The 14,032-nt window shown below is 43.7% G+C and overlaps 1 protein-coding gene across 1 annotated transcript; it reads left to right on the top strand.

Annotated features, from left to right (window-relative positions):
• The first annotated feature begins 27 nt into the window (after positions 1-27).
• LOC139407661 (GTP-binding protein REM 2-like) lies at positions 28-12,583 on the top strand. Its single transcript, XM_071151502.1, has 5 exons — positions 28-260; positions 1,196-1,511; positions 1,745-1,818; positions 9,387-9,564; positions 11,601-12,583. Exons 1-5 carry the CDS (start codon positions 207-209, stop codon positions 11,891-11,893), a joined length of 915 nt encoding a protein of 304 aa, XP_071007603.1. The 5' UTR covers positions 28-206; the 3' UTR covers positions 11,894-12,583.
• The last annotated feature ends 1,449 nt before the right edge of the window (positions 12,584-14,032 follow it).

Genomic DNA, 14,032 nt, shown 5'->3' with positions numbered 1-14,032 from the left:
GGGAGAGAAAAGTGTTTTCAGTTTCCTATGTAGCAGAGTCTGTGTGTGCGTGTAGTGTTTGTGATTGCGCATGAGAGAGAGAGAGAGATAACCGTTTTTGGTGTGGCTTGAGGCAGAGAGCGCGTGAGTAAGAAGAGTGTGAGGGCGGGAAAACACTCGGGATTCCTTAAAAGTCGATTTCTGACTGGTTGTATTTCAAGTTGCAGATGCCGACAGATGCGCTCAAAGACAGTATCAGTATCGAGGAAACACTGGTGAAGGTAGGCGAGGATGTTGAAAGAGAATGTGCTGGGCAGCCACCTTTTTAACAGTTTAAATGGATGCAAATATGTCATTACTTAACGGTTGCTTCACAAGACATCTGTCAAGAACGTCTATCGCTTGCACGCGTTGTGACAGGATGCGGGAAGTGCTGACAACATAACAGAAGGGCTCTAATTGATTTGGTTTATTCTTTGAGCTTCAAATGTAACTGACATGAACTTGTTCATGGGCAGGAGGCCATTCAGTTCTTAAAGGTTCTCTGCGTCTATTTGTGCTTGTGTGTGTGTGTGTGTGAGAGAGAAAGAGACAGACATAAATCGAGAGATGAAGCTAGAGAAAGCGATAGAGAGATATAAAGGGGGATAGAGGGAGGCAGAAGCAGTGTAGATGTCAATAATGAGGGTGATAGACACAGTGAGATAATGTCATGCATGTGCCTAGGGCTTTTTTTTTCAGATCACACTAAAAGTGATGACATGTCAGGCACAGAGTGACTAGCCCACTGTCTATTACAGTCAAATTGGTTCAAGTTTTCCTGGAGACAGCTGAGGATGTGGTAGTACACTAGGTAGCGCAGCATTGCACATTCAAGCCACTTCACAATCCTTGCTATCTATACAATTGTATGTGTGTATGGTAAGCTGCTACAGAGTGTGGAATTCTGATGTGGTCTCAAAGTCAGAGCCTGGTTGGTCCATGTTCTATGGGAATTTATAAACTGGGTGGTTTGAGCCCTGAATGCTGATTGGCTGAAAGCCATGGGTAAATCAAGAAAAAACTTGGTATGTTGGTAACCATTTTATAATAGCAATAATGCATCGTGCATAAGAACAGCCCTTAGCCGTGGTACAGTATATTGGCCATATACCACACCCTCTTGGGCATTATTGCTTAAATATTGTGTATATTTATTTATTTGTCTCTCTTTTAGTGTGACGGTATGACTCTGTCCAGTGCACCGCCTTTACGCAGAGGAAGTACCCCTCTGCCAATCAAACACCAGCTCAGACGGGAAGAAGCAGTTCATGATGATTGTGATTGGACATCAGGGTTGGCTGGACCTTCTCCTCCTCCAATCAGTTTCAGCCTGGCGAAGGATGAGACCATCACATCAGCGGTAGAGGGGAGACCCTCCTCTGAAGGGCCCTTTCGAATTGCCCTGATGGGTCAGAATGGGGTGGGCAAGTCATGCCTTGCTATCGCCTTGGCTGGGGATTTGGATCGAACTGCATCTGTGGATTCTGAAGGTGCATTGGTGTTTGGATGTTGACAAAAATATATGAAAGATATATCTGCTTGTGACCCGTCTAGTTTTCCCTCAGACTGACCACTGTTTTTACAAAAAATTGGCCTATGATACTAATTGTGCCTGGCAAAACACCCCAACGTTTTGTATGTCTTGTAAAAAAAAAAAAAACTGAAAACCTTATTTCCACCATCTCCACCTGAGACTTTCCTGATATGTCTCTCTCTCCCTCAGGGGAGGGCTATGTGCACACTGTTACCGTGGACGACGAGGACTGCACCATCCTTATCTACGACAACTGGAGGCAGGTGAGCCTAACAGCACATCTGTGGTCGCACTCTACCCCAGCCTTTTCTCTCCCACTCCTTACCCTTTGTCTTTCCTCATGGACTAACTCTTAATGTGGGAATTTCCCCTGTGGGACTCTGCTATTGACTGGCTTGGAAGCTTCTTATCATGTTATTTTCCACAGGTTTACCCCTATTGCCCTGGGTATTCTTCTAACGTGTTCATGGATGTGTACGGGAGGGAGCTGCTCACTGAGCAGATGTACAGTACTGGGGACATATTCTCCTTCTGCTGTTCCTGACCCAGCTGGGGGGTTGGGTATTGTAGTAGCTCTCCAGTCTGAAAAAACAAGATTTAGTGAATTTGGGTCTTTCCTTTTTGTTGACCTTATATAGATTTATTTTATTGCGATTCTGCTTATCTAATTGCATCATTGACGTTGTTCTCTGGTTGTCTTGTGTGAGAGACCAATATATGTTGGTGATGCTGCTCAGTCTATTATGTTCAGTAGAATATGAGTTAGCCTTTTGATGCAGTCCAGTCTCAAGATTGGAATCGTCAAATCAGATTTTAGAATTCCAATTTAGCTTTGCTCACTGAGTGTCCCTGAATAATTTTCAGTGACTTATGAACGATTCACTTGTGAAGGGCATCCAGTGTGCGTGTGTGTGTGTGTGATCGTATTCTCTGCGTGTGTCATCAGTAATTGACTTGGTTCCCAGTTGGTGTGATATGGTAATTTGTCTCTAGGCAGCGGGGAATCGTAGAATGAAAGAGCACAGGGCTCCACTCTCAGTCTTGACTGCTGCAGGCAGCACACTTTCACTGCATACCACCAGAACAATATGCAATCATTTGTTTGAAACTTTTGAAAAAACACAATCACACGGTCAGGGCAATGGGCAAGAAGGTTGAAGGTTCGCCGACCACCACGGACAAGCGCACTCCCCCTGCCTGTTTCATTATACTACGATCAGTGCCGGTTGCAGACAATGATCAGCTAAGGGGGAATCTGATTTTCAACATTTTGATATTGATATTTATATATTTTTTTAAATATAAGCAACACAATTTCTACCAACAGGTTTCTGTGACAATGCACCACACAGCCAATAAACAAAGCATACTGAATTTGGGCACTTCAATATCATGGTTTGCATTTTCAATGCCACAATAAATAGACTATGTCAATCTCGACAAACAGAAAATACATCCCTCCCTACCTTGTCGGCCTACCCAGTATCGAAGGTTTGGCTTGACAATCTCAGAATGTCATTCAACTTTTTGGTGTTCTGTAATAGATGTCACTTTCTAGTCATCAAATGGTCGCTGCACAGTTTGGATTGATTGATTTTATTTCTCAGTAAAAAAATACATATATATACACACAGTACAAAGTTTTTTTAAAGTGACCGGGATTGCATAATAAAGTCAGGGACTTATTTCCAGTATGATCCATATTTTTTTACATAAATACATACACAATTACATATACAGTATACAAACACATTACAGAGATACAGAGAAAAAAATGTTATACTGTTCACACATTAGCCAGCTTTTGACATTCTTTATAAAAGTGGTTATGGTTGGTATGGCTCTGAGTTGCTGTGGTAGTTAAAATGTGTTCTTACCAGATAGACTCTTATATTTTAAACAATGAATATTAGTGTCTCTGGCTCTGGTATAATGCTGGTGGACATCTTTAATAAATGAAAAATTGTTGGATAGGTACCTAGGGACTGAGGCTGTAATAATTATGTGGACCAGACTAAGCCTAGCTGCTTATTAAAATGCTCAACCTTCAGATGCGTATGAGTGGGGAGTTTAAGTAAAATTCTTACAAGCTTGTTGTGGCTGGTCTGTAGCTTATTGTTTAGATGTTTGGGGCTGCTGGTGAACCGTGATGTGCAGGCATAATCAAAGTGACACTGGACTAGTGCACTTGCCAGAGTCTTTAGGGTGTTTATCAGTGGAGGCTCCTCCTCAGTGAATTTCATAAAAAGTAAAATGGTTGAAGATTTTTAAAATTATCATTTTTAAATAAAACTATTCTAAATATATTCACGTCACCAAATAATTGATTAAAACACACTGTTTTGCAATGAAGGTCTACAGTAGCCTCAGCTGCACTGAGGTAGCACTATGGTGTAGCCGGGGTAGCACTATGGTGTAGCCGGAGGACAGCTAGCTTATGTCCTCCTCTGGGTATATTTACTTCAATACAAAACCTAGGAGGCTCATGGTTCTCAACCCCTTCCATAGATAGAATTATGACAACTTCTGGAGGATGTCCTCCAACCCATCAGAGCTCTTGCAGCATGAACTGACATGTTGTTCACCCAATCAAAGGATCAGAGAATGAATCTAGTATTTAAAGCATAAGCTACAGCTAGCTAGCACTGCAGTGCATAAAATGTGATAGTTGACTCAAAGAGAGAGAAAGACAATAGTTTAACAGTTTTGAACAAATTAATTTCTTCTAAAGTTAAGGAGTAGAGAGAAAGAGAAAGAAAGCTATACTTCGTAGTAGATTTTGTTACACTTTCACTTTCACTTACTTAGCTAGTGTCAAATGCAGCTAGCTAGTTTAGCATACTCAAACACCCAGCTCAAACAGAGAGGAATGCTATGTTAGCTAGAGGGCTATGTCTATCCAACACTGGAACTCTTCCATAAGCTTTTGGATTTATTAATTTATAGCCACCTGGGCCCGCCGGTGTAACCGCTAAACTGACCAAACTGTACTACATGATTGTAGCGGGTTTAGTTCTAGTAGCGGGTTTAGTTCTAGTTCTAGTAGCTATGCCTATTTTGAATATGGCGTGACAACGATGTAGGCTGTTTGTAGCAGTTATCAGTCATGATATGAAGGTTTGGCATGGAAAGGTTTTTTCGCCTGGTCACAGACAGTTGATGTGTTCGGCACTGAAGTCCACAAGCGAAGGAAAAAGGTGAGAGGAGGAGAGGGCATAGATAGATGCGAGAAGGAATTATATATACAACAAGCTGTTTGTATGTGCCTGGTATGAAAATGAACTGTGAATGTTTTGAGTGTGATCAGGGGTGTATTTATTGCGCCAATTCTGTTAAAAATTATTCTTAAACGGAAGCAAACGGAACAAAACAAGGATAAACAACTGAATTTGTCCAGTAGAAACTCTCGTTTGCAACTGTTGGACTAATGATTACACCCTAGATCAGCTAGATGTAGGTAAGAGTGTGCAAGTACTGAATGTGTATTGAATGTGTCACTGTCTAACAGCTTGATTACTCATAATTCTCTCGACCTGTGCACCTACGTTGTAAACTTTCATTCATAGGCTAGGTTGTAGCAACCTCATGATGAGTACAGGGAACATTTGAGTATCGTGTAGTAGCCTTAACCTGACAATGTTACATTGAGCTGGGTGAATGAAATATGAATGATAGTCATCCAGTATGCTGTAATATAAATAAGGCCATGGTCATAAACATTTTTTATCATCCTCCCTCATCTTACTGCACCGACCGCCACTGGTGTCTATAGCTAGGTTTTCATCCAATTAGTGCATGATTTTCATGTGAATATTCTAAAATCTGCAAATATCTTTTGCAGTCAAATTCCCAAGTACCGAATATAAAAAAAAAACATTCAATGGGTTTACAACTCTAGTGCCTACTGGTGGTTTTGTTGCAAAAAAAAAGTTTTGGTATAGTGAATGTGCCCACTTTAGCCAAGAGCTCTCAGATACAGCGTGGGTATAGCCTACATGATGAGATTATTATGGACAAAAGTGTGAGATTATTTTAATGGCATTAAAAGGTTGGATGGAAACCTGGTTAATGTCAAGCCATTTTGAGGATGCTGGAATTATATTTTTGAAGTAGCTTAATCCGATTTAAACATTGACTGGTTGTGTTTATGCCAAATATAAAAGGTAATACATTTAAAAAGATAAATGACAAATATTTAAGCTATATTGAAGCATTAGGTTCTAGGTGCGCCAGGCTAGCCACTCGAATTGGAGAGGAGGCAGAGCCTGCTTTAAGCTTTCCTGAATAACTAGGCCTGCCTGGAGCATATGTGGCCACATTATTATAGGACGACTTGGGAGAATGATGATCTGCAACAGACAGCGTATCACTAGAATTTTGTACTCACTTAAAAACAATAATGCAATTATTCATTGCATTGTGGTGTTGTAGGCTAATCTAGGGGTAAGGGGACTAGGCAACAGGATAAACAGAATAGCAGCAGCTTGCATGTGAGTGGTTATGCAGGTGTATACAGTCGGTATAAATGTATGTGCATATTATGTGTGAGTGAGCAAATTATGGAGCGATTGTTTGTGTGTGTTAGGGCCCTGTGAGTGTGCATAGAGACAAATATTGAAATAAAAGGTAAATAAGGATATAAGGTAAACTCAGTCCGTGTAGCTATTTTGTTAGCTTTTTATCAGTCGTATTGCTTGGGGATAGAAGCTGTTCATGAGCCTGTTTGTGTCAGACTTGATGCACTGCTACCTCTTGCTGTGAAGCAGCAGAGAAAATAATATATGGCTTGTGTGGTTGGGGTCTTTGACGATTTTCCAGGCCTTCTTTTCACACCGCCTGATATAGAGGTCCTGTAGGAGCTCGGACCCAGTGATGTACTGAGCTGTCTGCACAACCCTCTGTAGCGCCATGCGATTGAGGCCGGTGCTATTGCCATACCAAGCAGTGATGCAGCCAGTCAATATGCCCTCAATGGTACAGCTGTATAACCTTTTCAGGATTTGAGAGCCCATGCCAAACTTTTTCAACCTCCTGGGGGGGAAGAGGCACTGTCGCACCATCCTCATGACTGTGTGTGTGTTTGTACCATTTTAAGTCTTTAGTGCTTTGGACAATGAGGAACTTGAAGCTGTCTACCTGCTCCACTGCTGCCCCGTTGATGTGGATGGGGTATGCTCACCCCCCCCCACCCCCCTCTTTCCTGTAGTCCACAATCAGCTCCTTGGTCTTGCTGATGTTGAGGGAAGGGTTGTTGCTCTGGCACCACACTGCCAGGTTACTGATCTCCCTGTAGGCTGACTCATCGTTGCCTAACACCTTCGTTTCATCAGTGAACTTGATAATGGTGTTGGAGTTGTGTTGGTCACATAGTCGTGGGTGATCAGGGAGTACAGGAGGGGACTAAGCACACACCCCTGTGGGTCCCCTGTGTTCTTCACACCCCCGTGGGGCCCCTGTGTTATTCACACCCCTGTGGGGCCCCTGTGTTCTTCACTGTTCTTCGCTTAACTTTTCTTTCATGTGTAATGTTGCAGCTGGGCTCTCTGCTGCCTATCAGCTACTCCTATTTGTTTTTGTGGATTCGGCAGGTAGCCTAGTGGTTAGAGCAATGGACTAGTAACCGAAAGGTTGCAAGATTGAATCCCTGAGCTGACAAGGTGAAAATCTGTCGTTCTGCCCCTGAACAAGGCAGTTAACCCACTGTTCCTAGGCTGTCATTGAAAATAAGAATTTGTTCTTAACTGACTTGCCTAGTTAAATTAAGGTAAAAAAATGTATGCAGCTTTTATGTGTGGTAAGGTTGCTAGCTAGCCTATTGCACATCTGGATAGAGGGCAGGATAGGAAGTTAGACTGGTAGAAGATATTGACCTATGGTGTAGTAAAAGTTAGCATGCGTTGAAGCGTAGTGCATAAGGGAAGTACCAAAACTCCTTGATATAGGGGAGGCGCATGCAAGCAGATGACGACATTTGTCTACAATGGAAGAATTTATATAGTAAGTCCTTCGAAAGAGCAAATGTAAACCAGGAAAACCTCCCTCCTCTGTGCCCAATAAAATAACACACAACCCTCCCCAAAGCAACAAAAAAAGTAAGACAACCCTTCCCTATTTTGGACCACCTCAGTAAAGTTTGAACTGTCCCTAATGAAATGTTGCTGCTGACCCTCATTCACAAGGCTCTAAAAATGTGCACTTTAAGACACATAAAAATATGTGTAGCCAAATGTTCCTATCATTTTGAAAACCTGGCAGCAGGGTTAACCGCTTTCTTATTCATAGGAATAACATATACACTACATGACCAAAAGTATGTGGACACCTGCTTGTCGAACATATCATTCCAAAATTATGGGTATTAATATGGAGTTGGTCCCCCCTTTGCTGCGCTAACAGCCTCCACTCTTCTGGGAAGGATTTCCACTAGAGGTTGGAACATTGCTGCGGGGACTTCAGCCACTAGAGCATTAGTGAGGTCAGGCACTGATGCTGGGCAATTAGGCCTTGTTCGCTGTCAGCCTTCCAATTCATCCCAAAGGTATTCGATGGAGTTAAGGTCAGGGCTCTGTGCAGGCCAGTCAAGTTCTTCCACACCAATCTCGACAAACCATTTCTGTATGGACCTTGCTTTCTGCACGGGGCCATTGACTTGCTGAAACAAGGAAAGGGCCTTAATCAAACTTTTTCCACAAAGTTGGAAGCACAGAATCATCTAGCATGTTATTTTATGCTGTAGTGTTAAGATTTCCCTTCACTGGAACTAAGGGGCCTAGTCCAAACCATGAAAAAGTCTCAGACCATTATTCCTCTTGTTGGCACTACAGGAAAGAGGGGGGGGGGGGGGGGGGGGGTGAGCATACCCCATCCACATCAACGGGGCAGCAGTGGAGCAGGTAGACAGCTTCAAGTTCCTCATTGTCCAAAGCACTAAAGACTTAAAATGGTACAAACACACACACAGTCATGAGGATGGTGCGACAGTGCCTCTTCCCCCCCAGGAGCACCATTATACCATACAGTTGGCACTATGCATTCGGACAGGTAGTGTTTTCCTGACATCCGCCAAACCTAGATGTGTCCGTCAGACTGGACTGCCAGATGGTGAAGCGTGACTCATCACTCCAGAGAACGCTTTTCCACTGCTCCAGAGTCCAATGGCGGCGAGTTTTACACCACTCCAGCCGACGCTTGGCATTGTGCATGGTGATATTAGGCTTGTGAGCAGCTGCTCGGCCATGGAAACCTATTTCATGAATCTCCCAACGAACAGTTATTGTGCTAACGTTCTTCCAGAGGCAGTTTCGGGAACTCGGTAGTGAGTGTTGCAACCGAGAACAGACAATTTTTATGCACTTCAGAACTCGCCGGTCCCATTCTGTGAGCTTATGTGCCCCACCACTTTGCAGCTGAGCCGTTGTTGCTCCTAGACGTTTCCACTTCACAACAGGAGTACTTACAGTTGACCGGCGCAGATCTAGAAGGGCAGAAATTTGACAAACTGACCTGTTGGAAAGGTGGCATCCTGTGACGGTGCCACGTTGAAAGTAACTGAGCTCTTCAGTAAGGTCATTCTGCCAATGTTTGTCTAGGGAGATGGTGTGGCTGTGTGCTCGACTTTATACACCTGTCAGCAACAGGTGTGGCTGAAATAGCCAAATCCACTAATTTGAAGGGGTGTCCACATACTTTTGTATATATAGTGTAGATTTGGTTGTTCTATACAAGTACAAGTATGGCCTTTCTTATACAGTAAATAGGAGTGTATTCTTATTGAAATTCATATGACAAAATGGAAGGTAAAGTGGTATGATTGTGGTGATCTCTCTCTCAGGACCTGTCTGATCTCCAGTGTGAGGTGTGTGTCCTGGTGTTCTCTGTGACGGACCGGCGGAGTTTCCACCGCACCGCCCAACTCCGCCTCCTCCTCAGGGAGACGCAACCGCAAACTCCCATCATCCTCGTGGGCAACAAGAGCGACCTGGTCCGTTCACGTGAGGTCAGCACTCAAGGTGAGGCAGCTTGGCCCTCTCTTTGTTACAGGACTGCGATAGAATGATGTCCCCCATTGTCTCTGCAACCTTAAGATGCTTTGTATAACCTGCACTGTCCTAGCGGATACCTTTCCCTAAAGATTATCTCTCCCTATACCTTTCCCTTTGCTCCCGCACATTGGCTAACCGGGCTATCTGCATTGTGTCCCACCACCCGCTAACCCCTCTTTTTACGCTATTGCTACTCTCTGTTCATCATATATGCATAGTCACTTTAACCATACCTACATGTACAAACTGCCTCAATAAGCCTGACTAACCGGTGTCTGTATATAGCCTTGCTACTGTTATTTTCAAATGTATTTTTACTGTTGTTTTGTATCTTTACTTACCTACACACACACATACCTTTTTTCACACTATTGGTTAGAGCCTGTAAGTAAGCATTTCACTGTAAGGTGAAATGCTACACCTGTTGTATTCGGCGCACGTGACAAATAAACTTTGATTTGATTTGACCTTTCCCTATAGATTATCTCTACCTATTCCTTTCCCTAAAGATTATCTCTCCCTATACCTTTCCCTAAAGATTATCTCTCCCTATAGATGCTCTCTCCTCTCATTGCCTTATTCCTGCCTGCCATCTCCACCCTGCGTGTTGTCAGGTTGAGTTCTGTACTGTATCTCTGCAGGGTACTGCTGTGGGGGGAGATTTACAGGAATACAGACGGAAAGTGGCACAGCGTTTCAGCTGCAGTGCAGTGTGGGAGTATGGGGGGAGGGGATGTGCATGCTGAGAACTGTGCATGAGATACTGAGAACACACACCCTATTCATCTAAACGTACATATCAACTGAGGATATGGCTGTGTGGTGTGTTCAGAAGACCAGCCTGAGCTCGGCTGTTTGGTTCCCTCAACCTGTAACACACAAAACTTTTGTTCTTTCAAACTTTCTCAATTTCACCCCCACCCTTCTCTGTGTGATAAGTGTTTCTCCAGAATGCAGCTCTTCAGACCTAGACATTTTTGGATTCAGTGTTATGTAATCTCAGAGCCAAGAGCCTTTGTCTGAGTAGGCCTGAGGCAGAGAGTAAGGCATTCTGATTAATTGCTTTTCACAGGCATCGGTTGAAATTTCCCTCAGGAGAAAAAAACAACATTTACCATACCTCTCTTCCTCTCTTCCCCTCTAATAACAAACACAGTTTTAATTAGGACCAATTAGGGCAATTGCTTCTCACCGTCTTTCATCATCTGGCGTCTCATTCCCGGGATCTCTGTCTTGCACTCTATCTTTTAATGTCAGGCGGTGGGTAACTGGTGCAGTGAATCAGGCGCAGGAGAGCAGAAATGAGTGTACAAGGTATTTAATTCCACAACAGCACCAGTATACAGACAATACTCAAGGTGCGGAGAAATACCGGTCACTCGAAAATAACGGGTGTAAATACATAACCCGGCAAACATAACCAGCCGACAAGTACCGACATGAACAATCAATAAACACGCACACTAACATGTGGGAAACAGAGGGTTAAATAATGAACATGTAATTGGGAAATAGAAACCAGGTGTGTAGAAAACAAAGACAAAACAAATGGAAAATGAAAAGTGGATCGGCGATGGCTAGAAGATCGGTGACGTCGAACACCGCCCGAACAAGGAGAGGGACCGACTTCGGCGGAAGTCGTGAAATCTATATGTGCTATATACTTCTTTTTAAGAAATGCTTTCAATGTGTGTGTATTTGTCCTGGGAATACTAGTCTGTAATGACACAATAAATCCACAGAGGCAGGGATATTGATATTGTAGTGTATCTGATGTCAACCAGAGAGGAGCTGGGCTGAGTCACAGGACAATGACATAATAAGAGGTGCTTTATCATGTAACTAATATGAATGAACCTGTGACACCAGCACATCACTGTGTACCCACCCAAAATGTTCTCATCCAAAATGTGTTTACCACTGACAACTGTGCTTATTGGTGTCTTTCTTTTTCCCTCATCATCGTCATCATCGTCTCACTTTTTCTCTCTCTCTTCTCTCAGAGGCCCTCACCAGCGCTTCTCTGTTTGACTGTCTATATGTAGAGATGTCAGCCTCTCTGGATCACCGCACGGCAGAGCTCCTGGAGTATGCTGTGAGGTTAGCCAGGGGCCTCAGCCCGGTGCCTCCAGGGGCCTGTGGGCACGACATGGCTGGCGGCCGGGAGAGCATCACCCACCGTGCCAAGCGTTTTCTCACTAGCCTGGTCCCACGCTACCCCCGCGACAGGGAACGAGAGGGGGGCAAGTTCTTTAGACAAAAGTCCCGGTCCTGCCATGACCTGGGTGCCCTGTGATCAGGGATGATGGAAGGGATAGAAAGAGAGAGGGTTGGCTAGAAAGAGAGAGGGTTGGCTAGAAAGAGAGAGGGGTGGCTAGAAAGAAAGAGGGGTGGCTAGAAAGAGAGAGGGGTGGCTAGAAAGAGAGAAGGGTGGCTAGAAAGAGACTGGTGGCTAGAAAGAGAGAGGGGTGGCTAGAAAGAAAGAGTGGTGGCTAGAAAGAGAGAGGGGTGACTAGAAAGAGAGAGGGGTGACTAGAAAGAGAGGGGTGACCAGAAAGAGAGAGGGGTGGCTAGAAAGAGAGAGGGGTGGCTAGAAAGAGAGAGAGGTGGCTAGGAAGAGAGAGGGGTGACCAGAAAGAGAGAGTGGTGGCTAGAAAGAGAGGGGGTGGCTAGAAAGAGAGAGGGGTGGCTAGAAAGAGAGAGAGGTGGCTAGAAAGAGAGAGTGGTGGCTAGAAAGAGAGAGGGGTGGCTAGAAAGAGAGAGAGGTGGCTAGAAAGAGAGGGGTGGCCAGAAAGAGAGAGTGGTGGCTAGAAAGAGAGAGGGGTGGCCAGATAGAGAGGGGTGACTAGAAAGAGAGCAAGAGGGAAATAAGATGTAAGTAATCGAAGAGGTAAATTATGGTGACGAGAAAAGTGAGTGTAAAAGTGAGTGATGGGAAGAGGATACAGTTGTGGGGGATGACACATGCATAAAGCAGAGAAGAGCAGGAAGAGAGAATTGCATTAAAGAAGAGATGGATGTATCTGGGTTTATTTGTGTAAAAATGTTGTACTAGAGAACCATAGGTGATAGATAGAAAACCATTCATTAGCTAAACACCTGTAAATACAACACAAAGCATCATACTGTAGTGGCGGAATTGATTATCCACCTCTATTCCCATGTGATTTAATTGAGGATCAAATAAAATAGTTATAGAAGTCATGAGAAAGGAAGGTGACTCTTTTTATCTATGTATTTGTCTCTGTGTGTTCTGTTACAGTTGAGAGACTTTATAGTGCAGAAACTTCCCTGAATGCTCTTCGCATTGTAGAGATACAGGTAACTGCCTAAATAAAGGAAACACTTGAGTAAATGAGGGGTACAAAGTATATTGAAAGCAGCTGCTTCCACACGTATGGTTCCTTGAGTTAATTAAGCGATTAACATTCCATTATGCTTAGGGTCTTGTATAAACATTTCCAGTTGCAGATTATTTTGGCTACCATAGCTAGAAGGAGATTTTAGTGACTTTGAAAGAGGGGCCTCAAATGAGTGTGGGGCTTTAAAGGGTGTTTGTGTGTGTCTCTGTCACCAGATCTCAAACCATTGAACACTTATTGGATATTCTGGAGCGACGCCAGAGACAGCGTTTTCCACCACCATTAACAAAACACCAAATTATGGAATTTCTCGTGTAAGAATCCCTCCAGTAGAGTTCCAGACACTTGTAGAATCTATGCCAAGACACATTGCAGCTGCATCGAAGCTGTTCTGGTGCCCTATTAACGCCTTATCACACTTTCTGTTGGGGTTTCCTTTCTTTTGGCAGTTACCCGTAGTTTCCAGGACAAGTGCAATAGGGCAGTCGAAGTAGCAGCCCTGATATTACATAGTTTTGATTATTTTCGTGAGCTCTTCACTTGCTTTTTTGAGTATACAGACAATCTTGTATCCATGGGGATACAGAGAAGGGGTAGAGAAAGGGCCAGAGAGAGAGACTGAACTTAGAGAGGGCATAAGAGATAAGGAGGGAGGGGATGGAGAATGCAGCCAGGATTTATTGTATGTAGAGTTATCGTTGCCAGGTTACTGTTGTCAAGGAGACCTATAATCTTTGTGCCATATACATTTGTGTTCAACATTTTCCCATACAAAATTGGGGTACACTTCAAGGGGAGTGAATGAGATTTCCGAATGTGTTTATGTTTATTGTTGAGAAGAGGACTCTGTCAGATATCAGTATCCCACAACATCACTCTACCACCCTTTACTCCACTCTCCTTTCACTCCCACTCACACCCACGCTATTGAAGAGCAAGCATTGAAACAGAGTATATAATCATGGGTCATCATATCATTTTCATGGACCTCATCAAAGAGAAGTGGAGAACACTGCTGTAATCAGGGAGAAACAGAATTGGAAAAAATCCCCCCCCTTTAAATGGCATGAAAT

The sequence above is a fragment of the Oncorhynchus clarkii genome, chromosome 4 (assembly GCF_045791955.1).
Source record: "Oncorhynchus clarkii lewisi isolate Uvic-CL-2024 chromosome 4, UVic_Ocla_1.0, whole genome shotgun sequence".
In the NCBI taxonomy this organism is placed as follows: Eukaryota; Metazoa; Chordata; class Actinopteri; order Salmoniformes; family Salmonidae; genus Oncorhynchus; species Oncorhynchus clarkii.
Note: the sequence above shows the minus strand (reverse complement) of the source record. Positions and strands in the feature narration are given on the sequence as shown.

What these genes read in the sequence shown, in the direction of transcription:
- LOC139407661 (XM_071151502.1), top strand. Translation starts at nt 207, where the DNA reads ATGCCGACAGATGCGCTCAAAGACAGTATCAGTATCGAGGAAACACTG. An exon ending in TCGAGGAAACACTGGTGAAG is followed by an intron (nt 261 to 1,195) that starts GTAGGCGAGGAT and finishes TCTCTCTTTTAG; the next exon opens with TGTGACGGTATGACTCTGTC. An exon ending in TGCATCTGTGGATTCTGAAG is followed by an intron (nt 1,512 to 1,744) that starts GTGCATTGGTGT and finishes TCTCTCCCTCAG; the next exon opens with GGGAGGGCTATGTGCACACT.